The 23,176-nt window shown below is 32.1% G+C and overlaps 2 protein-coding genes across 2 annotated transcripts; one reads left to right on the top strand and one right to left on the bottom strand.

Annotated features, from left to right (window-relative positions):
- The first annotated feature begins 634 nt into the window (after window positions 1–634).
- LOC121124817 (uncharacterized) lies at window positions 635–7,935 on the top strand. The gene is made up of 5 exons (XM_071893923.1): window positions 635–741; window positions 3,626–3,662; window positions 5,424–5,458; window positions 5,519–5,714; window positions 7,783–7,935. The coding sequence occupies exons 1-5, from the start codon at window positions 720–722 to the stop codon at window positions 7,820–7,822; spliced, it is 330 nt and encodes a 109-aa protein (XP_071750024.1). The 5' UTR covers window positions 635–719; the 3' UTR covers window positions 7,823–7,935.
- On the bottom strand, window positions 7,846–20,567 carry LOC121124379 (band 7 protein AGAP004871; the record flags this gene model as incomplete). The annotated part of the gene is given in 5 exon segments (XM_040719533.2): window positions 7,846–10,037; window positions 10,101–10,179; window positions 13,515–13,676; window positions 13,751–13,848; window positions 20,311–20,567. Coding segments are annotated over 5 exon segments (1,007 nt in total), but the record flags the coding sequence as incomplete, so codon positions are not given.
- Window positions 20,568–23,176: the final 2,609 nt, after the last annotated feature.

Genomic DNA, 23,176 nt, shown 5'->3' with positions numbered 1-23,176 from the left:
CTATATCCTCTTTTTTGATTCCGGCATGGAGGAATGCGGCGACAACTAACCGATTCACATACTCCATAGTTGTGAAAAAACAAATTAAATAATGGAAAATCAACACAACTTCGATGTATTATTAAGTTTTTGCAGGAGAAACATGCAGTAAGAAATGGTCAAACAAAGGGATGGTTTCAAGCATATACAAACTTATTATGTTTTACAGTTGGTAAAAACAGATGCTGTGTTCTAATTGTCTCGTCTAAATAAAGAGTACATTTATATTTAGGTTATGCAGTGTCATTTAGATATTATTTTAAACTGAGATGCCTGGCGATTTTATACATAGTTTTAGAAGATGCCTTGACCCAAAAAAGTTTAAGAATCGTTGCTCTACAATATTAGATTTTATAACGATGTAATAACATATTTTTAATACATATTAGTGTTTTATATATAGGTACTAAAGCTAAACGTTAGGGAAATATATATTTGATAGACAGAGAAGGTTTAAGGCATTTTAACCGTCAGTCTCATTTTGACATCCAAGTACGAAGCAGAAGTTTACTATTTTCCTTCATTATGAGGAAAAAAGAGTTTTTATTACTATAAACTTGGTTGTTTAGTCCCCTTAATTGCCCATATCAACAATGCTGGCATCACATAAAAACGTACTCGCAAATACATATTTGTATGTTGAATGTTGCTTACAAATCCCTTAGGGGAAGTCCAAAGGTATGGCCAAAAAGTCACAAATAGGTAAGATAATAAACTTTCTACATACACTAAAATCCGTTTAAAAGCTAATTTTCTTACTATATGTACGTTACCATTAGAGCTCTATAAAATTTGACCTGCGAGACTCTAAAAATACAAGAGACCAAAAATAAACAAGGAAAAATGTTAAATGTGAAAAATGTTTAGGAAGAAAATCAGCTTAGTTGTCATTACATTTATATTAGATCAGCTACAATCATCTCTGATATGAAGGAAATAAACTCAATTCCCACTCCTTTTGTAGTAAATACATTTAGAATGGAATAATGTTGCATACAATATCCTTGATCATTTAGTGTTCTTTGAATATTTAATCTTGTAGATCTTCTTCCTGAGGATACACGAAATTAAGACCATTGCTATTATCAGCTGCCATTTATATGATTTTGGGGGAGAAAATGAATTACTGCAATAGAGAAAAGAGATTTTAAAATAACATTAGTGCAATGAAAATATCATAATTATATTTAAAAACATATACATGTATTTCTTTTATTATGTATTAGGAAAATAATTTACACCAAGGTTAGGCAAGAGTTCTTCTTTTAGAGGGAGATGTTAACACACCCACGAATGATTAAATAATGAACAAAAAAGACGAAAGAGCACACGGATTAACCGGGTTTTTTTCTTTCTAATCGTTATACTTTGACTATAGTGAATAATTATCGCAAAATTTTTACCCAATACCATATTTATCATATCAAAATCCCTTTAAATCCCCCCCCCCCGCCTCACTCTCAGCTGTTGTGGGGCAGAAAAAGAGAGAACAATGTTTTGCTGTCGTATTGAAGAAAATAGAAGCGTCGTGAATAGTAAGTCAAAAAACTTACACTAATAAGTCCCTAACAATCCTTCCTTGTTACTTGACGTTATTCATGAGCACTCGTAGTAGTGATTACTTTATATTATAGTTAGATGTTCTCTCTTCCAGTATTAAATAATAATGATAACAGCTTTTTGAATATATGTAAAAAGTCTTGTTCAGGTTACAACCACAAAAGGTCTTGCACTTATTGTAAATCATATTTGATACAACTCTAGTTGATATTTATATACATATACAGAAAAATCACAGTATTCACACATGTATAAACATTTAAAAATAGTTTATACATCATTTTCTCCTCAAATTTCCCTCACCTACTAACTACCTATAATATGTAACCAAACCATTTAAAGAATAACCAACATTGCTCTTCAATAATCCCCCCCCCCCTCAACCACTTCCTCTTTCTACATGGTGCCTCAGGGAACAGGGAACTTTTCTTGTAAGTTTATAAAAATATCCAATTTTTGTGGGACAAACATTATCAAAATATGTGGGGAGTCAAAATAAAACAATCTTAAACAGAAATCCAGAAAAGTAGATCATTCTAATATGTTTTTTTACTTCATGTTACATATACAGGATAATCTTTTGAAATCTGAACACTTACTAATTCAATAATAAATGAAGGTTGAGCCATTGAAATTAATTCATATTTTCGTTATATGAAAGCATAAACGATTAGTTTACGTACAAGTCGAAAAAATACACTTGAACGTGATCGACGAGTTTCCATTCGTACACTCCAAGCATTTTTATCTCCAGGACCGCTGTCTACTCTGTCAGTAAGTCTAAAACGTTGGTCATATGAAGGGATTTTTCTAAAGAGGCCAAACTGTACCCGGAAGAGTTTAAAAAAACAGCCCAGGCCAATCCCCTCAAGTCAATAAGGATCCATGCAAGAGATCTCGGGATTTCACAGCAGACTGTTCAAAGAACTCACAAAAAAGTGGGTGGAAAGAGCCTTGTGAAGGTGTAGAGGTCACTTTTTTCACATACAATGAAAGATTGATTTTGTACCAACATACGTTCAACACCTGAAATACCTAATCAACCAAACTCCGAAACTAAAAATTAAAAAAAATAGACGTAAAAATTCATAAACACATGGAAAAAGTTTATCAATATACATATAAAGCTTCAAAATTAATGCCTTTCCTTAGATTTGATAGGAATATGATTGTACAGGGACGTCGGCAGCGGGGTTATGTGATGTACCAGCACCATCCCCCACCGAAAAAATGAAGTTTTTTTTCTAAAATATTTTTTTATTCGGAAGAAAAAATATAAAAATCAATTAAAAATTATTTTATGGATAAATTTTGGAGAGGATCCAAAAAATTTCATTTTCGAAATTTTTTCAAACAAACAACACCCCCCAAAAAAAAAAAAAAATAGTATATATATATAATATTTAATGCTGCAGACGCCCCTGTTGTCTGATATTTGACTTCATCAATTAGTTATTACATTTTGATGTTTTAAATATATTTAGCTCTCATGAATATATCAGGAATACATTTATTTTATAGATTATCTTATTTTGGTCTAAAACCCGACGACACCTGTTAGCCCGACTTAGCCAATATTTTCTAGCTCGATCCAAACATCAGGGTAATCCCTCACTGCATCATTGTTAGATACAGATTAGCAAATATGTTTATTTATCTCATCTTATAGCTGATCGTAGCTAATTTGCTGAAACATTATAGTAACTAAGCTATTCTTCTCCAAAACTGTCTCTAAATTGTGAGATTGACCTTGTTAATTTCTGGTTTCTTTATTTGTAACATTCCCTAGTATTATTATTATTTTCAAATATGTATTAAGGTCATCCAAGAAATGTATTCAATATCTCTCTGTTGGTGAAATTAGTAGACAATTATAATATCAAACTTGATAACCAAATTACAATGAGGTATTAGTTATTTTAACAAAAACACTTTTGTAGACACTAGAATGTTTTTTTTTTTTTTTTTACGGATTTGAATGTTAAATGATTTGTGTAACTAGTTAGTTATAGTGGTTTATATTTAGACAAACCAAAAACAACTACATCAAGCACTTCGAAAAAGTAAGCATCATGTGAATTATGGAATTATCCAAGGAAAAACGTTCCATATTCTCCAATGGAAGAGCGGGGATTTGCTAAAAGATAGGGGCTCCCAAATCTGAGTTTTTTGTTCTATGGAAAGATGGATTTTTCAAAAATTTAATTTAAATAATTAAATTTTTTTCTCTCCTGTATAATTTGCCAGAAATGACGACGTTTTTTTATAATAAAAAGCAAAAAATTCCTGACTTTCGCCCCTGCTTATTTCAGATTTTTTTACATCTATAACTAACCTATATTTACAATAAAAAAATTAATAAATTCAAGCCAGAAAATATTATAAGGCATTAAAGGGTCAAGTCCTTTTATTTGCTTTTTAGGGCACCAAAATAGCAGACATTAACAATGCCAGAGGCGTCTGGAAGATTATATTTTTTTAGTGGGAGGACTTGGCTTCTAGATTTATTTTGAAATAAATTTGAAAAATTAAATGTTTCTTGAGAAGAAAAAAAAAATCAAATATTACATATTTTGGGAAAAATGTCAATTTCCAAAATCTGCAGCTAAAAATTTTTAAATTCAAAAATCCAAAGTTGTTCTCAAAAAATTTGGAAGATTAAATGTCAAATATGAAATTTTTTCAAAAAAAAAAAAATCAAAATTTTATATTTTCTGGTAAACAGCAAATATTCCTTAATTTGGTGGGGGTGGGGGAGGGGACTACAGTTCTTCTGCCCCCCCCTTGGGAATGGGAATGCCCCTGAACGCTGATGTTACATCATAATACTCTATTTTCTGATAATATAATATAAAATATCAGAGAAAGTATAAAACTAACAGAGTAATGTAATACAAAGGCTTAATGTCCAACTTATCTTCCCTATTTATCCTTATGGTTACTTCAATTAATTAAATATTTTATTTAGTCATTTAAATAGACCCAGAAGGCCGCAGGTTTCTTCTCTTCTAATCAAGGAAATAAATATACGACATAAACATCCTGTTAAATTTTGTTAAAAGAAAAAAGAAAAACTAGAGTCTAAATTAGAGATGTATTGATACCAAAATTTCACACAATTCAAATTCCAATACCATCTGTATGAACAATTTCAAGCCATCATTAATATTATGTATAAAGGAATTGCATAAACAAATATTTTACTTGTTATTAAAAAGGACTTCACGAGAAAATACACAAATGTATTAATCATAATTATGATTATAATAAGTTATAAATAATTTGAAATTAAAAATTATTTATAAAAGTTATTCCCCCTCGGTGCTCAGGAGTCAAAGTATTCCTCGTGGGCTTACCTGCACAACTGAATAAATTTACATTTTCAATAGATGAATCTGAATTTTGTTTTGCAGGTCTATTATTATTGAACTTATTTTGTTTTAAAATATAGGAAAAATAATTTTATCCGGGGTCCCTACGGGTAGGAACCCTTAGTATTAAGCCTAGGTTAGTCTAAGCAATAATTCCCATTTCATTTTATTGGTTGACCATTTAAAAAAATACAATAAGAGAATTTTTTATATAATAATCTATAAAATTCAGTAAGCATTATTGAGCCGATTCCGATAACTGATTCTGATACTTCAAAAGAGGCCAATTCTTGCCGATTTCGATGCATTAGTATACCCCTAGTAAAATATTTTATCTTGGAGTTGTCCAAGGCACAAATCTATATTAATAAAGCCCAAATTATCATATTGGGAGCTCCTATCAATGACAATGTATGTAAGTATAAATTTATATTAAAACCATTTCTCAATCAGGGCAAAGGAGGATGATCGCAAGATCAACGAGACAGGTAGATATATTCTTAATGTTATTCCCTTGTATTTGTACACACTTCCATGATTAAATACAGGTGGTCTAGTCAGTCTCCTCAAAGACAAGGAAATCAAGTCCTTCCGTGATAAAAGAGTAGTAGTTGTCCTTGTAAATCCGCCCATTGAAACGGATACGGTTGAAGTTTCGGACTTAAAAGACATAGAGGATAACCTAATCGAATCTTTCAAAAGCCATACACAAAGGAATAAATTTCATTTCTCAATGAGTCTCCAGTAAGAAATTGATATTGCCAATGTTTTAAGTGTTGGGATTTGGTTTGATAGTCAAGTAAAGGCCTCACGTCGTTACCTTTACTCTATCACGCAACTTTCCTTCGAAAAGAAACAAAAAACAAGACCCAAAATCATGTTTTTACTTGGAAATACTTGTTTTAATCATGAAATATAACAGACGTTTGAATAAAGAATAAACGCATTTGAAGCTCCGGAGGAGTTAAAGAAAATAGGCTGGGCCTTATCCCTCAAGTCCATGGGGTCCATGGGGGATATCTCAGAGTTTCAAAGGTCATATGAAACAAAAGTCTCCAATGATTTTCCTTGGCCCAGCATTCATGTAGCAGTTGATAGCTAAAATGGAAATTTTATTGAGCACAAAACCAGCACCTCAAATCAAATTGAGTTATATGTATCTCTTGACTTTGACCTCTCAAAAATGTAACCTCCTTTCCTGGGATTAAATATATCATTCTGACCAATTTGAATCAAAATCGATCTGTTACTTTTGCTGTAATCCAAAACAGGCCAAAACAAAACCTTTGACCAACTTCCTTGGCGTAGGTAATTTGACAATTCTTACTAACTATGGAATTCAATCATAGTTTGAAATTGTTTGGAACTGAAAGAGCCTAATTTTATAGCTACCAATTAACGTTCTAAATAATAATAATAGGAAAAGAAGCAGAAACTTTGATAGCTGACAAAAAAAAAAACATTTTTTATAAGCAAGTTAATGCCGTTGCGTTAGATAGCAAGTATTTTTGTTGGATCCAATTAATTCAAATCCTATAAAAAAATATTCAACTATTGAATGATTCTCTTTCAAACACTGTAAATCCTTCATTTAAAATTATTCATCTAATTTTTTAGTTGCAACTTGTACAATTTGTCTATAAAAGTTACAACTTGTACGAAATCATACCTTATTCACAAAATATAAATAGATATAATGACCTTTAATTTTTAGGATTTAAATGTTGTTGTAATTCTTGGTATGATCGACTTATAATTTAGAGACTTGTTTCTATTTATTTTTGGAGGAAAGGTTGCGCGAAATAATAAAGTTAAAGACGTATATTATATCTTATTATGTGTGTCATTCATGACAAATCTTGACCAAATTTCCTTAAAACTTTTGAAGGGTTGATAAGCAAAACGTGGACTCAAGAGGTTGCTTTAGAAATATATGACTATTTTTTCATTTCAAAAATAACAAAATACATAGTTTTTCAAAACTTGTAAACAAGGAAATTGCAAACTTTATCCCTCAATATGGCTCCCTACAACATCAATTACATTCTTTACATGTTACCGGCCGGAAGGCCTTGCATGAATTAATGAAAAACTTATCAGACAAGTTGTTCCACACAGCCACTTTGACAGCCTTCAACGAGTTTTTCATTTGGGTCAAGAGTTTTGCTGGGTTCCCTCTCCAAAGTGCCCCACACAGCAAATGCTTGTTTTTTTTCAAATCTGTCAGAAGGTAGTGTGGGGTCCTCGTGTGTGAGGACAATCCCAAGTTGGCTTTGGTTCACAGGCCCCCTGATGGTCCTTTGAACCACGGAGAAGTAGTTGGGGTGGTGATTCATCGATGTGGTGCGTTCTTCCTCATCTTCTTATCCAAGCTGGACAAAAACCCAACATCCCTCTTTAAATTGTGCCCTTTACTTCAAACTTTCCTGGAGGTGTTTCCTCCATCACACTTCATCTTCACCACCTTGAAAACCAGGCTCCTCGAGTGCTTCACTATGGCCATAATCCTCGTCACCTTAACATAGGTATATAGGAGATTTATGATGCACTGTCTTATGGGCTTTTGCTCACTCATGATGATGGGATGACAAAATCTTTAAAAAAAATTGTTTATGCACAAAGAATGGATGAACCAAAATGTCAAAAAATAATCACCAAACCTTCAAATATTAATGAGAAAATTAACGTTAATTAACAGTCCATGTTTTGCTGGCCAGCCCTGTAAACAAAAAAATTAAGGATATCTGATCCCTAGACCAAATCCAAACATGTGTCTGGATAAGTGTTAATCTTCTTTTATTTTTCTACATAGAAACAATAGTGATGTGGAACTTATAAATTTATATTCGTGAATGAGACAATAAGAGATCATTAATTTTTGATTAATTTACTTTTATTAATGAATTTCAAAACATTTATACATTAAAACATTTTATGTACTTTCGGAAATATAAGATCGACTCTATTTTGTATTTACTTATTGAATATTGTTACAATTATACCTAATGGATTTTACTTTCATTTAATAATAGCCTACCAGAAAAAAATAACATCACTCGAAGTATTGCTATAAAGAGATTAAATATATATTTTTTTAAATAACATTTGGCAGTTTCCATTTAATTATTATTTTAAAAAGATTTTTTTTTTGATAAATCCATTTAATTTGATTTACTTTTTAATATTTAGTTTAATTTTTTTTTCACGAATTGAGGTGCACCGATTGACAGCGTAAATAATAATGGGGTGTGAGCAAACTAAAAAATATACATAAATATTATCTGCAAGGTGGCGTGACGGTATGTAGTTTTAAGTGCAATTTAAATAAATTAAAAGTGAGAATTTATTTGTCTGGTGCTCCAAAAACAATTTGAATGGTGTGTCAACATAAAAACAATTAAGAACAAAAATCTAGAAAGGAGAAAACCACAATGCATTGTTTATTTTATTTTTACATCCAGCCCTAAAATTCATAGACATATATGTAGTAAATAATTTATTTTTTAGGAAGGGATATTACTCTATATTTAAGAACACAGCAATTTAGCCCTAAAAATTTTCTCACCCGTTAAATGTGAAACCTACATTTTTACTGCTGGTAATTTTGCATCGCATAACATATTTGTCCCCTTTTTAAATTATCAGTTTGAACTTTACGATTGTAAGGAATTACGGATCTGGGATGATCAGTCTATTTCGATAGGAGTTTTTTTTTTTTTTTTTTTTGATATTTACAAGTTCAAAATGGAAGAAAAAGTTAGAAAAATAGACAAATTTATTTTGAGTCTACGTCGACTGCAAATCACCTAATAAAATTCGTTACCAGTCATTTTTTCCTGAAACATTTACAGCGCCAGTAATTTTTCTTCTAGGAGATTTGTAGTTCGAACTTTACCCTTATATCTTGTATCAGATTAAATATATTTCTAGGAGAAGAAAAATATGTCAATATGATTTATCAATCATTTATTAATAAACTTTATAGTTGGCCGAGTTCTTATTTGATTTGGGATTGTTTACATTCATTCATCCATCATTTTTTAGGATTTCAAATATTATCTCATATTGGAATAGTTGCTTAAAATACCAAGTGATGTTTATATAAATTTATAACCACAACAAATATAATATTTTCCTAGCTATATAATTAGCCTGAACGAGATACAATAGTAATGCTCGAACCGATAATATAATTAAATAAAAAGACGGCAAATTTGTCAGCAGCAAAATTTCTTAGAGGAAAAGTTACCACCAATAAAACTATAGGCGCAAAAATTACCAGGGCAAAAATGTTCATCGCAAAATTACCTAGAACCCTTTATTTGACTGAACAGACATATATTGGTGACGATTTATTTTGGCTACTTTAAGTTGTGAAATTTGTGGCATATTCAAAGAGTTAATATGAAAATTTCTTTGTAGAAATTAACTATATTTGGTAAAAGAAAACAAATGTAATCCATGCTCAATATTGCTTTTGTGTTGACGGTCCACATACATAAATATATATAACAATAATACCATTTAAGGGGGTTGTATTATTTACTGATTAGACGATGCCACTCTTGATCCTTTTGTAAACATACTAATAAATCTAAATAATGTTCATGGGAGATTCCAATAAAGCTTTAATGTTTACATAGCCAATACATGTTTTTATTTAACTGCCTTAATGAACTTTTTGTCTTCGTCTTCCACTTCTTCTTCAATCCGTCGATCCATTTCTTCCACCATCCTTGAATTACATGAATGGGAACAACAATGACAGCCATTGTGTGCAGATACATTATTGTAATGCAAATGTCGAGAAGAGGGACCGTGCCGAGAATGTGGTGGGAATCCATAGTTTTCGTGTTGTGGCGTAGAGGCAACAGAGTTCCCACCTCCGCACCATTGGGAAATAAGCTCCATGGGGAATGGAAAAATGATTGTGGAGTTTTTTTCAGCACTGATGGAGTTAAGGGTTTGGAGGTATCTTAGTTGTAATGCACTGTGACTATCTGCAATGGTCTCTGCAGCCTCTTTGAGAGCTCTTGAGGCCTTTTGTTCTCCTTCTACAGTTATTACCTGTAATTTGATAATGAAATAAAATATGTATACAAGATAAAATACTTATCAGAGTAAACTCACTTTTGCTCTTGCTTCTCGAGCTGCTTCCGCCTCTGCAGCCATAGCCCGTTGCAACTGAACTGGTAGTCGGATGTCTTTACTATAAGAAGAAATAGGAGGGAAACAACGATTAAGCAATCGCTCATATAGAGAATCTTTTAGATTTAATCTTAAACTTTGCTTCTCGTAGTGTTGTGTAAGTCTTTATTTAGTCGGTCTATTCCAGTCCATTCTTAGGGTCTGTCCGTAAGACCGTTGGTCTTTCGGACTGTCAGTACTAGAACTTATTAAAAAAAGATGTAATAATGTTGAGCAATATTATCAAGGACTGATAATCAGGACTGAAATGGACTGACCCGATAGTGAATTAAATGGGTTGCAGTCTGCAGCCCTTATTTATTCGGTCCAGTTCGGTCCGAAAGACTTCTTCTTAAGACTATTGTTACTTTGGACGGTTAGTCCTAAAACTACTAAAAAAAAAAAAAAAAATTTGCTGACGTCAGTAATGATCAAACTGATGTTCAATACCGAACTGGACCGTACTGAGAGTGAATTGGACAGGGCTACAGTCTTCATTCCTAAATAAAGACCGACACAACACTAGCTTCCAGGCACACTGGTGTGCCCCATAGCTTATCCAAGTGCGCTCTGTAACATTCCTCAAATATATATTCTGTCCACTATATATACAAAAGGAAGCAATTATGCTTAGTGGTGGAGCGGGCCTTGAGTCACACTTATATCACGAAAGGAATGCATAATAGTCAATGTTTTCCTATAGACATATTTATGATAGATGATTGTCTTTCGATGTATTTTTTTTTTTTTTTTTTTTCCCCACTTGAGTCATAGATCCTTTTTCTTATATATACTGTATACATTAACAGAGTATACTTTGTATCTATATACCTTTTTTATTAGTAATTCTTTGAAAATAAACCTATTTCACGATATTCGTGGTAAGTAACTAGCTTTTTGTTTAAAATTTTTGTCAAAAATAATTGTGAATATAAAATTGTTTTATAAAAAATGTGAAGAAGAACAATTTTTACTAAAATTTGTAGTTTGACATATTTAAAAAATGGTAATCACAACATTTTTAGGTATTATTTCACTCTATATATTATTCTATATAATGAAGAATAAATTACTCATTTGGGAAAAGGAACACTGGGATTTTTATTCAAGGTAGGTAGAGTTCTATCATTTATTTCATGAACTGACTTGATTTATTTTGAGGGTGCTATATTATCAATTATTTTTTTACAGTGTGTTAGCAAGTATTTGTAGCCTTAGGAGTACAGTCAGACTATATAAAGTTAAAGAATCACTGATTTAGATAGTCACTTTTAAAAAAATAGGAAAGAAGTTCTTTTTGAAAAAATAAAAAATAAATTTTTTTATGGAAATAACTTATAATTAATGATATATACATCATGTTTAATGTTATATATAATGTCATTAAACTAAATATTGCTAATGGGGTTCGATTAAAAATAAAGGAATATACAGGGTGTCCACGATAAATTGGAACTACTTTAAACTTCCTCCAGATTCATAATGTGGATATTCGGGGTTAAATCATACTAATGTAAAAGGTTGCGTGAACAATACACTATAACTTCCACAACAATTGTTTTGACAACAAACAATAGTCATCATGGAACAAGCAAGGAGAGACGCCATCCTCGAATTGGCTCGTGCGGGACACAATCCCTCCGCTATCTACAAGCTTCTTAACTACCCCAAGACCACGGTGTAACGGGTCTACAATGCATGGGAGGTTGAGGGGAAGATCTACTGCAAGGCCCACAACATGAGAAGTGCCCGAATCCGCACTTCCCGCTTCCTGCAAGGCCTCTAGAAGTCCATCAAGGTTTCGCAGGGGTCTTCCTTGTCCAGGTTGGCCAAGAACTGTGGAGTGAGCAATCTGCTGGTTTTCAAGGCTATGAATGAGGACTTCGGGTACATGTCATACCGAATGGCCAAACAACACATCATGATGGCATCCATGAAGGCCACCAGGCTCACCAAAGTGTAAGCGTCTCCTCAATGACCTGAAGAGCCATGGAGGAAGAATCATCTTCTTCTCTGACGAGAAGAACTGGACTGTCGACAGAAGCTACAACATCCAGAATGACAGATGGTTTGCCAAAAGAGAGAAGAGGTCCCTGCGGTCTTCACCACAAAGTTCCCAGGCTCCATTACGAGGGAGTGGAATGCTGTCGATTCCGTGGAAGTCATCAGGGCATGCAAATCCTTTAGGGGCAGGATGGAGAAGATGGTGGCTGCTGAGGGAGGACATGTTGAATAAATTTATTGTTTAATATCATGTCTAACTTTTTTATATTAACAAATACACTCCAAATTCCATTTTTATCAAGCAGGTTGAATTTTAAGATAGTTCCAATTTATCGTGGACACCCTACCTAGTATGTCAAAAAAAACTATTATTATTTTTTTATTATCGGTCGTAATCTTTTTAAAAGAGTCATGAAAATTGCGTGACAGTTACAAAAATAACATGGCAGTCGGAAAATTAGAAAAAAAATATTCAAAACCTTCCCAAAAGAAAAATCCTGGGAGCGGCATGCATATAAGTGTAGGCTTATTCCGACCAATGGGTGTCTGTGGTTGATAAACCCACTCTCCCTAAAGAAATTCCAGTCGGAAATATAGGATATCAGTCGAAAAATTTGGTGTAATGTATATGTTGTGCATTCTGACTTTATAAAGATACAGAACCACTGACTTAGAGAGTGACTTTAAAATATAAAATAGATATATATTTTTACAAAAAAAAAGTAGATATAAGTATTACTATTAAACTAAATATTGCAAACAGGATTCAATTAAAAATGAACCATTAGTGATCAAAATGGTTTATTATTATTATTTTCTAAACAAAAAAAGTTAGCTTATATTAAAATCCGACACAATGAAATATTCGTCAAAAAAAAAAGTCCTGGCCCCCGGCCCTGCATATGAACGCACTCTGTTCGGAACGATGTGATGAAAATTGGAAGGAATTTTGGCTTCCATGTTTGTTTTTATTGGAGTTGGAAAAAAACTATCGCCATTGTTATTTAATTTTTGAGGAGTAAACTCCTGTTTCTAGTACATACAATGTACCATTGATATATCCAAAACAGATTTGAACAATTGTGTGTTCTCATAAAATATAAAAATAACTCTGTGGATTTGTTGCAGAGTTATAATGGTAAGTCCTTGAGTAGGCTCAGATCAAAATTGATAATCGAAATTGGAGTATTTTTGCCTTTCTCCTTGTTAATTTCTTTCTCCCCTTACTTTTAGCTATAAAAATTATTATGATTAATAGTCATTCTAAAAACTTCAATTACATTGATAAAATCTGTTAACGACCCCCCCCACCACAGAAAAATACCGAGAATAGTGGCTGTGGATTGTACATACATTTCAACTCTTTCAACTTTGACTCCCCAAGGATCAGTTGCATCGTCCAAAGAACTTTGCATCACATGGGATATGCTCTCTCTTTCAGACAGGATCTCAGCGAGGTTTTTTGTACCAAGAACATTTCTTAGTGTTGTTGCAGCAAGAAGACGTGTAGAGTGGCTGAATAATGTATATAAGAGAGATATATATATGGAGTGATTTGGCAACAAAGGAATATGATAGTATAAACACACCTGTAATCCTCTATATTGTTTGTGGCCATTGTTGGATTTGATACACGATAGTAGACGACAGCATCAACGCTCAAAGTGACTGAGTCTCTTGATAGTACCTGAAATAAATACAAAAACTTCATTTTAGTGCTATGTTGACTTGAGTCGATATATTAGAAAAAAAAAAGATTAAAAATTTGGGAACTATTATTGTTTGGTTTTAGACTGAAAATATTGCATTATCCTCCTCCAAGGCACTGTAAATCCATATATATTTTTAAAATAATTCGTCTCATTTGAAGTTGAAACTTGTACACTTTGTTTGTACTACTTATAACATGTACAAAATTGTAGCTTATACACATTTCTCTCTACATATAGTTATAACTTATATGTTATCGATATTAATATTAGGTTAAGTAAAAAGTTATGAACGTTTTTCCCTACATATCTTTTGTGAGCTATATCTCTATGGAGGACTAAAAATGAACAATGCGCTCGTGTACTTACTGTTCAGTCCATCATATTATAAGAAAAAATAGGAAGGTTTGTTTTTTTATTCCAAGAAATAGCAACATAGTCATATAAATGAAATATCCCAGACGTTTTGAATGTAACATCAAGCTTGTGTACGGGGTGCACTGTATTTAGTTATGGCTAATAAAAATTATATATATTTTTGATTTAAGAAATAAAAACAAAATCATATTAATGAAATCTTCAAGCCGTATTGCATGTATCATTGATTTTCGAAAAAGGGTTAACAGAATAAAAATGTATTCGTACTAATGAAATTTCGTGGCCTTTTTGTATTTAGCATCGACCGTGTATACAGGGTACATTGTATCTAGTGCCCCTCTTGTATACCATATTCATATTTTTGATATAATAAAAACAGTTAACTCAATTCAAGACTGAAATAAACTGGTCCAAGCTTAGAGAATAATTAAATAACTCTTTACAGTCTGAGATCGCTACCTGGGCCGGAATATATGTCGAGATTTGCAAAAAAATATATTTGAGATTGGACACAAAAAAAAAATTTATATATATATTGAACGACGAGAGAAATTATTCTGTAGAAAATTACAAATCATTATACCATATAAGTAGTTATTTATTTTGTAATCTATGTCGTCTACAGATGGGACTGGATCATTTCAGGACCCGTAGATAGCTTCCCCATCTACAAATATCTATATCACACTTTCAAATACCACAGAGTTATTGATGAAAATTTCACCTGTTTAATGACTGCGTCCTAAACATACTTAATAATGCTTAGAATTTTTGGAAAAATAAAAATTAACCATGGAACAAGAGTGTGACAGCTAATCTGTTTATTCTTAGAGGGATAAATGTTAATAAAAAGTATAGCGTGCAACTACACATCTCCATAGATTGTACAAAATATGTTCAGGCCTGTAAAATTACTTTATAATAACACACTTAATGCCATTCTAGACTGTCTTGGCATCTTGAAAGGTTTTAACAAATATTGTGACTGTTAATTTACTTTTTACTATTTATATAAGTATGTTCTTATAAACCAAATACAGAATGATAAAAAAAACTATCCTTTGGCTTGGTTTATGAAAGTCATTTTATAAATTCTTATCAAAAATATATTATAAATACATGATCAATCTCAAAAATCAGAATATTTAAAAAAAAAGTTATTTATCTATTATAAAACTTTTTTTATCAGTTTCTTGCACTTTATTTCCTAAAAAAAAATATGACTACAGAGTATTTTATTTGAAATTATCTTGTTTATTCTTCTGATAAACACTTTCTTACAGATAAAAAATGTAAAAATATAATTTGATTAAAACAATACATTTGTAAATCATTATTAATTTTTCAGACATTTACATTATTCATTTCTATATAAATTTTTAGACAAAAGGAAAATATAAACTTTATTCTTGACTATCACTTCTAAATTAGTTAAATTCATTTTATGTATGCGTTGGGAAATCTTTTTGTTGAGAATTTTATGTAACTTTGAAGTAAAAAAATGTGTGAAAAACGATAATATGACCTGTGGGTATGTTATTAAAAAGGAAAAAATAAAATGGTAAGCCTAACAGTTTTGTAGAATGTTTAGGAGGAGAGAAGATTAACTGGCATGGTTTTTTATTAGTTTAGGGGCTAGCAGCTATAAGAGGAAATAAGGAAAAACAAATCCTACTCCGTTTCTAGAAATAACCTACAAGGTGATAATATAAAATTGTCGCATTAAAGAAAACAAGAATAAATCTTTATTTTCAAGCTTTTCTTGAAAAAATCAATTCTGGTTACTTGATTGTGTAGTATAGCTGACATTTATTTAATGTGGCCACCATCAGCGTCAGACACCGCCTTTGGATCCTGAACCTGGAGCATGCCTTTCCACCCAAACGCCGAGGGGATCTTGGCGAATACTCGGCACATGGTGGTGATCAGGAAGGCCTTGATGTTGTGGGAGGTATTATTGGTGATCTTGACGATATATGATGACACGAAGTAGTCCAGAGGTTGGGAGAGGAGGGGTCCAGTGAGAGAAGGTTACAAAGACGCATCACTCCTTCTGGAGCCAACCTCGACTCACTTTGCACTTGTGGGCCAACGCCGAATCCTACAGCTGCACCCATAATCTACCAGCAGTCATCTGATAGTACCGAGGGATCGCCATATAATTGTACATTGAAGCATCTCCGATTTAACGGATAGCTCTTAGGAGTCGTACACATCTGGACGAATGGTAGATGGTCTGTTACAAAAACAAAAAAGAAACCCGGTTTTCCTCAAATGTAAATTATATTATGTCGTATTTAATAGGCGCTAATTGTATAATTCTTCTCTGTAAACAGGAGAAACTTCGATGTCGATCCTTAATTTTGCTCTGAGTTTAACAAGGTCTAATTTTTATAAATAAAAAGGTCCTGTTTGCATGTTTAAAAAAAACAACTGAAATGAACGTTGTCACTTTGAACATTTGAGAAGTATTTGGAAGCAACTAAACTGTCATGACCGGTTAGCTGCTATCAGTTGTAAGAGCAAGGAAATAAATATAAATCCCACTCTATTTCTAGTACAGATAAAGACAGTAATTCCTCTTATGTCAATCCTCAATTATATTCCAAGTGCAGTAACGGCTTATACTTATAACTCTCCAACCCATCCTTAGTCTTAGTCTCCATACTATACTAACTCTTCAATAACAGTTTCAAAAGGTGCAACATGGTATTTGGCTTCCCGTTCAAGCTGCCACTAAATTAAGTTTTTTTCTAGTCCTCAGTTTAAATTCGAGTTTGATTCCATCCCATAATTTTTTTTAAATATGCATGGTGTCTAGGGTTATAAATTTCGGTAGATAAAAAAAAGAAACCAAAAATGAACATTGTAAGCGTGGAGGAGCTTAGCTATCCTTACACAAAGTCATCTCAGTATTTATCAAGAATATGACGAGGAATTACTCCGATATCGATCTTCAATTCTACTCTGAGTTCAACAAGAACAAAAACTTATAAGTTAAAGGTGTCATGTCGCTATATTAAAAAAAAAACCGAAAACTAACGTGGTTACTCAAACAATTTGATGACTGTTTGGAAGGTCTGAACCAAGCTGAGATGACGTGTCAGTAACCAACATAGCTGTGTGGGAAAATAAACAAATTGAAAGCCCACTCTGTTTCTAGAAACGTTATGACAGCTAAGCTGCTCTCATCCCCTCCCAAACATTCTTCAAATTGTCAATGTAAGCACGCTAAAAAATATTTTATATAACAATATAAAATATGCTGGTAGAGGAATTTAGTTAAATATAACATAAATGAACATTTTAGTTTAAAATTATTCACTCCCGAAGAACCTTTTAGTACGTGCTGATACAGGGTAATATTTTTTTTTTTTTTTGGTAATTAATAAAGCCTGATTAGATATAGTAAAAAAAAAAAAAAAAAATAGAATATGACGAGTAAAACGAGTATAAATGGTAAAAAATTTGAAAAAAAGACCCAACTAAAAACTGAGAGTCTCAAATTCACATTCAAAACAATTACTTCCCAAGAGTTTCTAATGCCTAAAAATTCAAGTACTCAAATATCTTGCTTATATTTTCGGGTAATTTCGTCCCCGACACATTTGGAGCCCTCAAGGAGAAGATGCAGTATCGCACAGCAGCAGACCTATAAAATGTTCATAATTATATAGGTTCCAGTGTTTGATAGGTGCATAACTAGTTGCAATAAGGGATTTAGTATTAGACAAAGCAAAATCCAATGCCTTAATATTATCAGAGGAAGTCCAAGTATTTGATCCTCAAAACAATATAATTACTTTTATAAAGTTATATTCAATGTTTTCTTGCCCGTTGAGCGTCAATGATATGGCTCCTTTTAAAATGCAAAACATGAAGACATATGGTAGAATTAAAAGTTATCCCGCAGTTGTTGCATGGAGCGTCGTAAAAAATAAGAATAGTTGATATTTGAAGTTGTGCTGGGATATGTAGGTCACATTTTAGTTATAATTGTAACTCTATGTTGATCTTAGAGTAGAATTGAGGATCAACATTGGAGTAAATCCTGCCTTTATGTCCTTGCTGGATAAGTAATGCAATTTGTTCTTATTTTCTTTCTTTTTATACTACTTGCAGCTGATCTAATTAAACGTCATTACAGCTGAGGTTCTCTCCTCTACAACCTTCTTCAAATTGTTTTTTATTTTATTTTTGCTTTACTATACGTAAAATGCTTACATTTTACAGCCCCAGTCAATATCTCACTCTCACTGCTTCATAAAAGTAATTCAGCTAATGTACGTATATATATTATCCATACACATACTTCTGTAGACCTCATTTTCATGCATTAGTATTCCTTTCATGGCTCTGTAGAAATTCATAAAGAGACTCTAGTTATTGATACCTAATGTTTATCAATGACAAAAAAAGATAAAAGATAAAGAGTTGATGGAATGAAATTTACTCAAAAATAAAGAAGGAAAATTGACGCCCTTTGAGAACAATTTTTCAATATACACAAACGTTAATAATATGCCTCCATTCATTGTTGTTCTCCTTTGATGTATTTTCCCTTTTCATTATTTTCAAAATACATTTTAGACTGGATGGATATACTCGTATATATTTATGGAAATTAAATAACTTTTACCTTTTTTTTAAAGTATAATATACATTAGACATAAGGCTCCCTCAAAGATTGGTTTGATAGATGAATTTATTCCATTTAGATATATACAGATATCTTAGGTACATCAATACAGAAGCAAGGTAGGAATTTTTTTTTCAAAATTTACATTTTTATTCTTGGACAGATTATAGTTAACTTCTATCAAGAAATTATTCTTATGGGAGTTGTGGCCTCGGATGGGAAGAAAGTGGATCCCTTCTTCTTCCAGTCCAATGAGAAAATTGGGATTGGGGCCTACTATAAGGTTATCAGTTGGAAAATCTTGCTCTGTGAACAACTATGTGTGAACCCAAGATGTTGCCCCAAGCCATGAAGACACATAACTTCTGCAAAAAGCACTTTGCGAACTTCTGGGACAAGACCTTCTGGCCCTTTTCCCGTCCTAATCTCACTGGAAAGCATTACCCACAAATGTTAAAGATCTCAAAACCAGTATCAAAAGCAATGTGCCAACATGTCTGCCAATTATATTGTGGCAACCTGCGTCAAGTTCTGGAAGCAGCCATATTGAATAATTCTTACCAAGATTGATAGCTAAAAGTTTTTTCAAAAATATTTTCCATTATACTTTTCTAATAAGAAGTTATTAAGGTTTTGGTCTTGCTACTTAATTACAGAAAGTGTCCCTGTCACACTCTGCTGTAGGACTGAAAACTGCAGTTTCTTTCAGTTTAGTCTCAGTTCAGTCTAATTAAGTACTACATATCAGTTCTAAAACTTATCAATTTTGGGTCGTGATGACATGTCTCAACTTCATTTTTATTTGTTTAATAAGTTATAGAACTGACAGTTCCAGTATGGTTCCTAAGTACCAGTCCAAAAAAGACTAGCTTTTATACTGGACATGAATGAATAAATATGGACTTAAAAACAATATGTTTACTTATTTGTGAATTCCCTGGAGTTTTTGTTATTTTATAACACAAAGTTTTTCGACGCCATAGTTACCCACACTCACATTCATTTTCACAGTCAATTAAAAAAAATTCACTTGAATTTAAAAACGAATTCAAATGATTATAATTATTTTAAAGAAAATTGAAAAAATATTTGAAATATAATATTTTTTAAATTATTCAAAATTGAAAGGACAGATACTAATCATCTTAATAAAATAAAAATAAATATAAAAATTATAACAAATGAAATTATGTACATAGCTACTAACTACACCATCTCAGTGGTGTAGCTACCATAAAAGACAAATAAAGACCGAAATAAGAACTGACATTAGGACTAGATTGATAAGACTGCAGTATTGAACTTTATCTTTTAACAAACCAACACGACTGAAAACCAACAATAACAAAACCTTGAATATTTATCCTTAATGATACAATCAATGTGTTTTTGTAGAACCAAGATATCATATGAAACTACTTACCTCTTGTGGTGGAACATCAAATGACACCGTTCGTAGATCCACTCTTGTATAACTATCTGTACATGGAATAATAAAGAAAATCCCAGGACCTTTTGCTCCACCTTTTCGCAGTCGTCCAAGTCGAAAAATCACAGAACGCTCATATTCAGCCACAACCTTAATACATGTACAGAGAGAGAAAGGAAGAGTCACCAACAGAAGCATTCCTGCAAAAAATGTAAGAATGTGCGCACAGAGTCCAGGGCCATCCTCCTCGTCTGAAAGAAAATGAGAGTTTTAAAAACCTATACATTTTTATTGAGGAAAAAAGTATTTGATGTCGTGCCAAATATGAAAGTTTACCCACTGACACAGCTTTTATGTAAGATTGAGGTCCGGACAGTGGCTAGGCCACACATGCTTTTTCTTGAGCCATTCCTTTATTTGTATGGCCGGTTGTTTTGATTAATTATAGTGCTATTAGACTATTGACATGCAGGTTACTTCAATTTTTAAGATAAAATGAATCATAAGGAAACACTAAACGTAAAAAAGACATCATCGACCATAACTTGGGAACCAATTGAGATAGATAACTCAATTTAATTTTATGTGAAGGGCTTGTTTTCAATCGAGTGTACATTTTAGTTTATTTTGAAATTTAATCATAAAATTTTTATGTTCTGTACGTTTGAGGTTTAGTCTGTGATACATTATGCCCGAGCTCTATTAAAATTGAACTATCAGTCAGGGTTCCAATAAATATTTTTTGCACTGTACGTATATTTAAAAAAAAATGATAACTTAAAAAAAAGGTATAGAAAGAAACTGCATTTTCCCAAATTGAAATATTATTAATAAATAGTTCAAATAGTTTATAATATAATTAATACCCTGGTTTTTTTCCCATTCCTTTTTTCTTCTTTGAAAATAAAGTCTTAAAGACCAACTTTCACTAGAGAAAATATATATAATTTTTTTTCATTGTTTTATTCTTTGAAAAAATATTATATTTATGATCAAATATGTAATTTTAACTCTATCTAGGTTTATTTAAATGTAGCACTTTTGATTCGTATTGAAATCTGTTACAGGGAGGCAGAAATATGAACCATTGACATCTATTGACGTCATTTCCCACTTTAGTCATAGAACGCAGAAATGGGAAGACACAACAAGATTGCCACTGAAAGCTGCTTGACCTATGTGACCTTTGAAATTGATGACTGAATTACTAAGAGATGATGTGAGAGATTGTAAAGCCTTGGTCAACTACTGCGAAGGTTATTACACTTGGCGGCAACCAGGCTTAGCAGCTGTTCATAACAACTCAAGCCAGTTCCAAAGAAAACCTCACTTATTTCCGGCCTCCAAACTTGTGGCCCTCCCTCGTCACGGGACTGCTCGTTAATGGACTACAAAATATGGAGTTTCATGGAAAGCTCGGCCTTTAAATCCCCTACCAAAATTTTGTTTCCCACAATACCTCTGTTGAGAAGTAATGAGTGAATATTATATAAAAACTACGGCATTAAATTATATCAGGCATTTAGGAGCAGCCCGAAGACCATGGTTTAGGCAGAAGAAGGGCATTTGAGAAATAGAAAATTGTCATGTATAATTATAATCAAGGTTGTGCCCAGATTGTGCTCAGAAGTTATATTGGTCCTGGTATCGGTTCTTTCAGTTCAACGGTCTAACTTTGGATTCAACTTTACTGGTCTTGGTTCATTTTTATACATGCATTTAAAACAAAGGGTGTCTCTATTTAATTTGAGCCCAGAAATAATATTACATACACACAGGACCGCAGCTACCCTAAAGACAGAGTGAATAATGCTTCAAGTTCTAGCAGGAAAGATGAAGAATTGAGGATTGATTTCCTTCTAAACATACATAGTACACATGTTTTGTATAAAGGGGTTCTCAGCTAAAAAAAATTAGTGTAGGGAGGCCTAGGCATTGTGAAGTTTGGGATGCCCAAGCCTAGTAGCGGACCTACTCAAATCAATTTTAGAAGCAATAAAAATAATTGAAATATTTCGTTGTAGAAAGCTAAATTTGATTAGTTTTAAAAAGCATATTATTATGTACACTGCACCGTGGGTTTAATATTTCAAATATTTGAGATATTTGCATAATAATTATTTGATATGAATATCTTCATAAAAAAAAGTACGTACATTGCTATAATATTTTTTGATAAATTCTCTACTACATTCTCCAAGATCATCTTTCAAATGAGACCGATCAGTGTACATTTTATAATGCCTGATTCCTTTCCAATGAGCTTACTTTTATCATGAAAAATGATATTTTCTTAATTTTTTAGGGAAATTGTTTATTTTTATATATTATTCATTGGACTGAAATCCAAAAGAGTGAAGTAAAGAGAAATACACCGAAGAATTTCATTTTGAAATTATTGACACATAGAAGTCAATATAAAACTGTCTATTTTAGAAAAATATTAATTTAGGGGTCTACATTTTTCAGTAGGTTAGGAAGTTATACGAAACGCAAATTTTGTCTTCATAATTCTAAAAATATATTAGTATTTTGCATATTTATTCATTTACAATAAATGTTGTGAGAATAAATCTAAGATTTACCAAAATATGGCTCTATTAATGTGTATCTCGCGTTGTGTAAGTGTGATCGGTTTACGCTTGATAGTATTCCAAATATACAAATTATTATTAGGAAAACCATTATTACAGTTTTGTGATTGTTTGACTCAGTATTTACTAAGCGTGTGTCAAAGATGGACATCAGTAAAGAGAAAATACGCCATATCTTACAATTTTTCTTCGATAAAGGCAAATAAGCAATCCACGTGCCTGAAAATGTGAATAGCTTTTTTTTTTTTTTTTTCCAACTGTCTTAA

This window comes from Lepeophtheirus salmonis, unplaced genomic scaffold (assembly GCF_016086655.4).
Source record: "Lepeophtheirus salmonis unplaced genomic scaffold, UVic_Lsal_1.4 unplaced_contig_3730_pilon, whole genome shotgun sequence".
NCBI lineage: Eukaryota > Metazoa > Arthropoda > Copepoda > Siphonostomatoida > Caligidae > Lepeophtheirus > Lepeophtheirus salmonis.
The sequence above is the reverse complement of the archived record's forward strand: the minus strand, read 5'-3'. Positions and strand labels throughout refer to the sequence as shown.

Excerpts from the sequence above, each read along its gene's own strand:
- LOC121124817 (XM_071893923.1), top strand. The coding sequence starts at position 720 with ATGGCCAAAAAGTCACAAATAG. Across the intron at positions 3,663-5,423 it reads ACATCAAGCACTTCGAAAAA|GGCAAAGGAGGATGATCGCA; the intron begins GTAAGCATCATG and ends TTTCTCAATCAG. Across the intron at positions 5,715-7,782 it reads CATTTCTCAATGAGTCTCCA|AAACAATAGTGATGTGGAAC; the intron begins GTAAGAAATTGA and ends TTTTCTACATAG.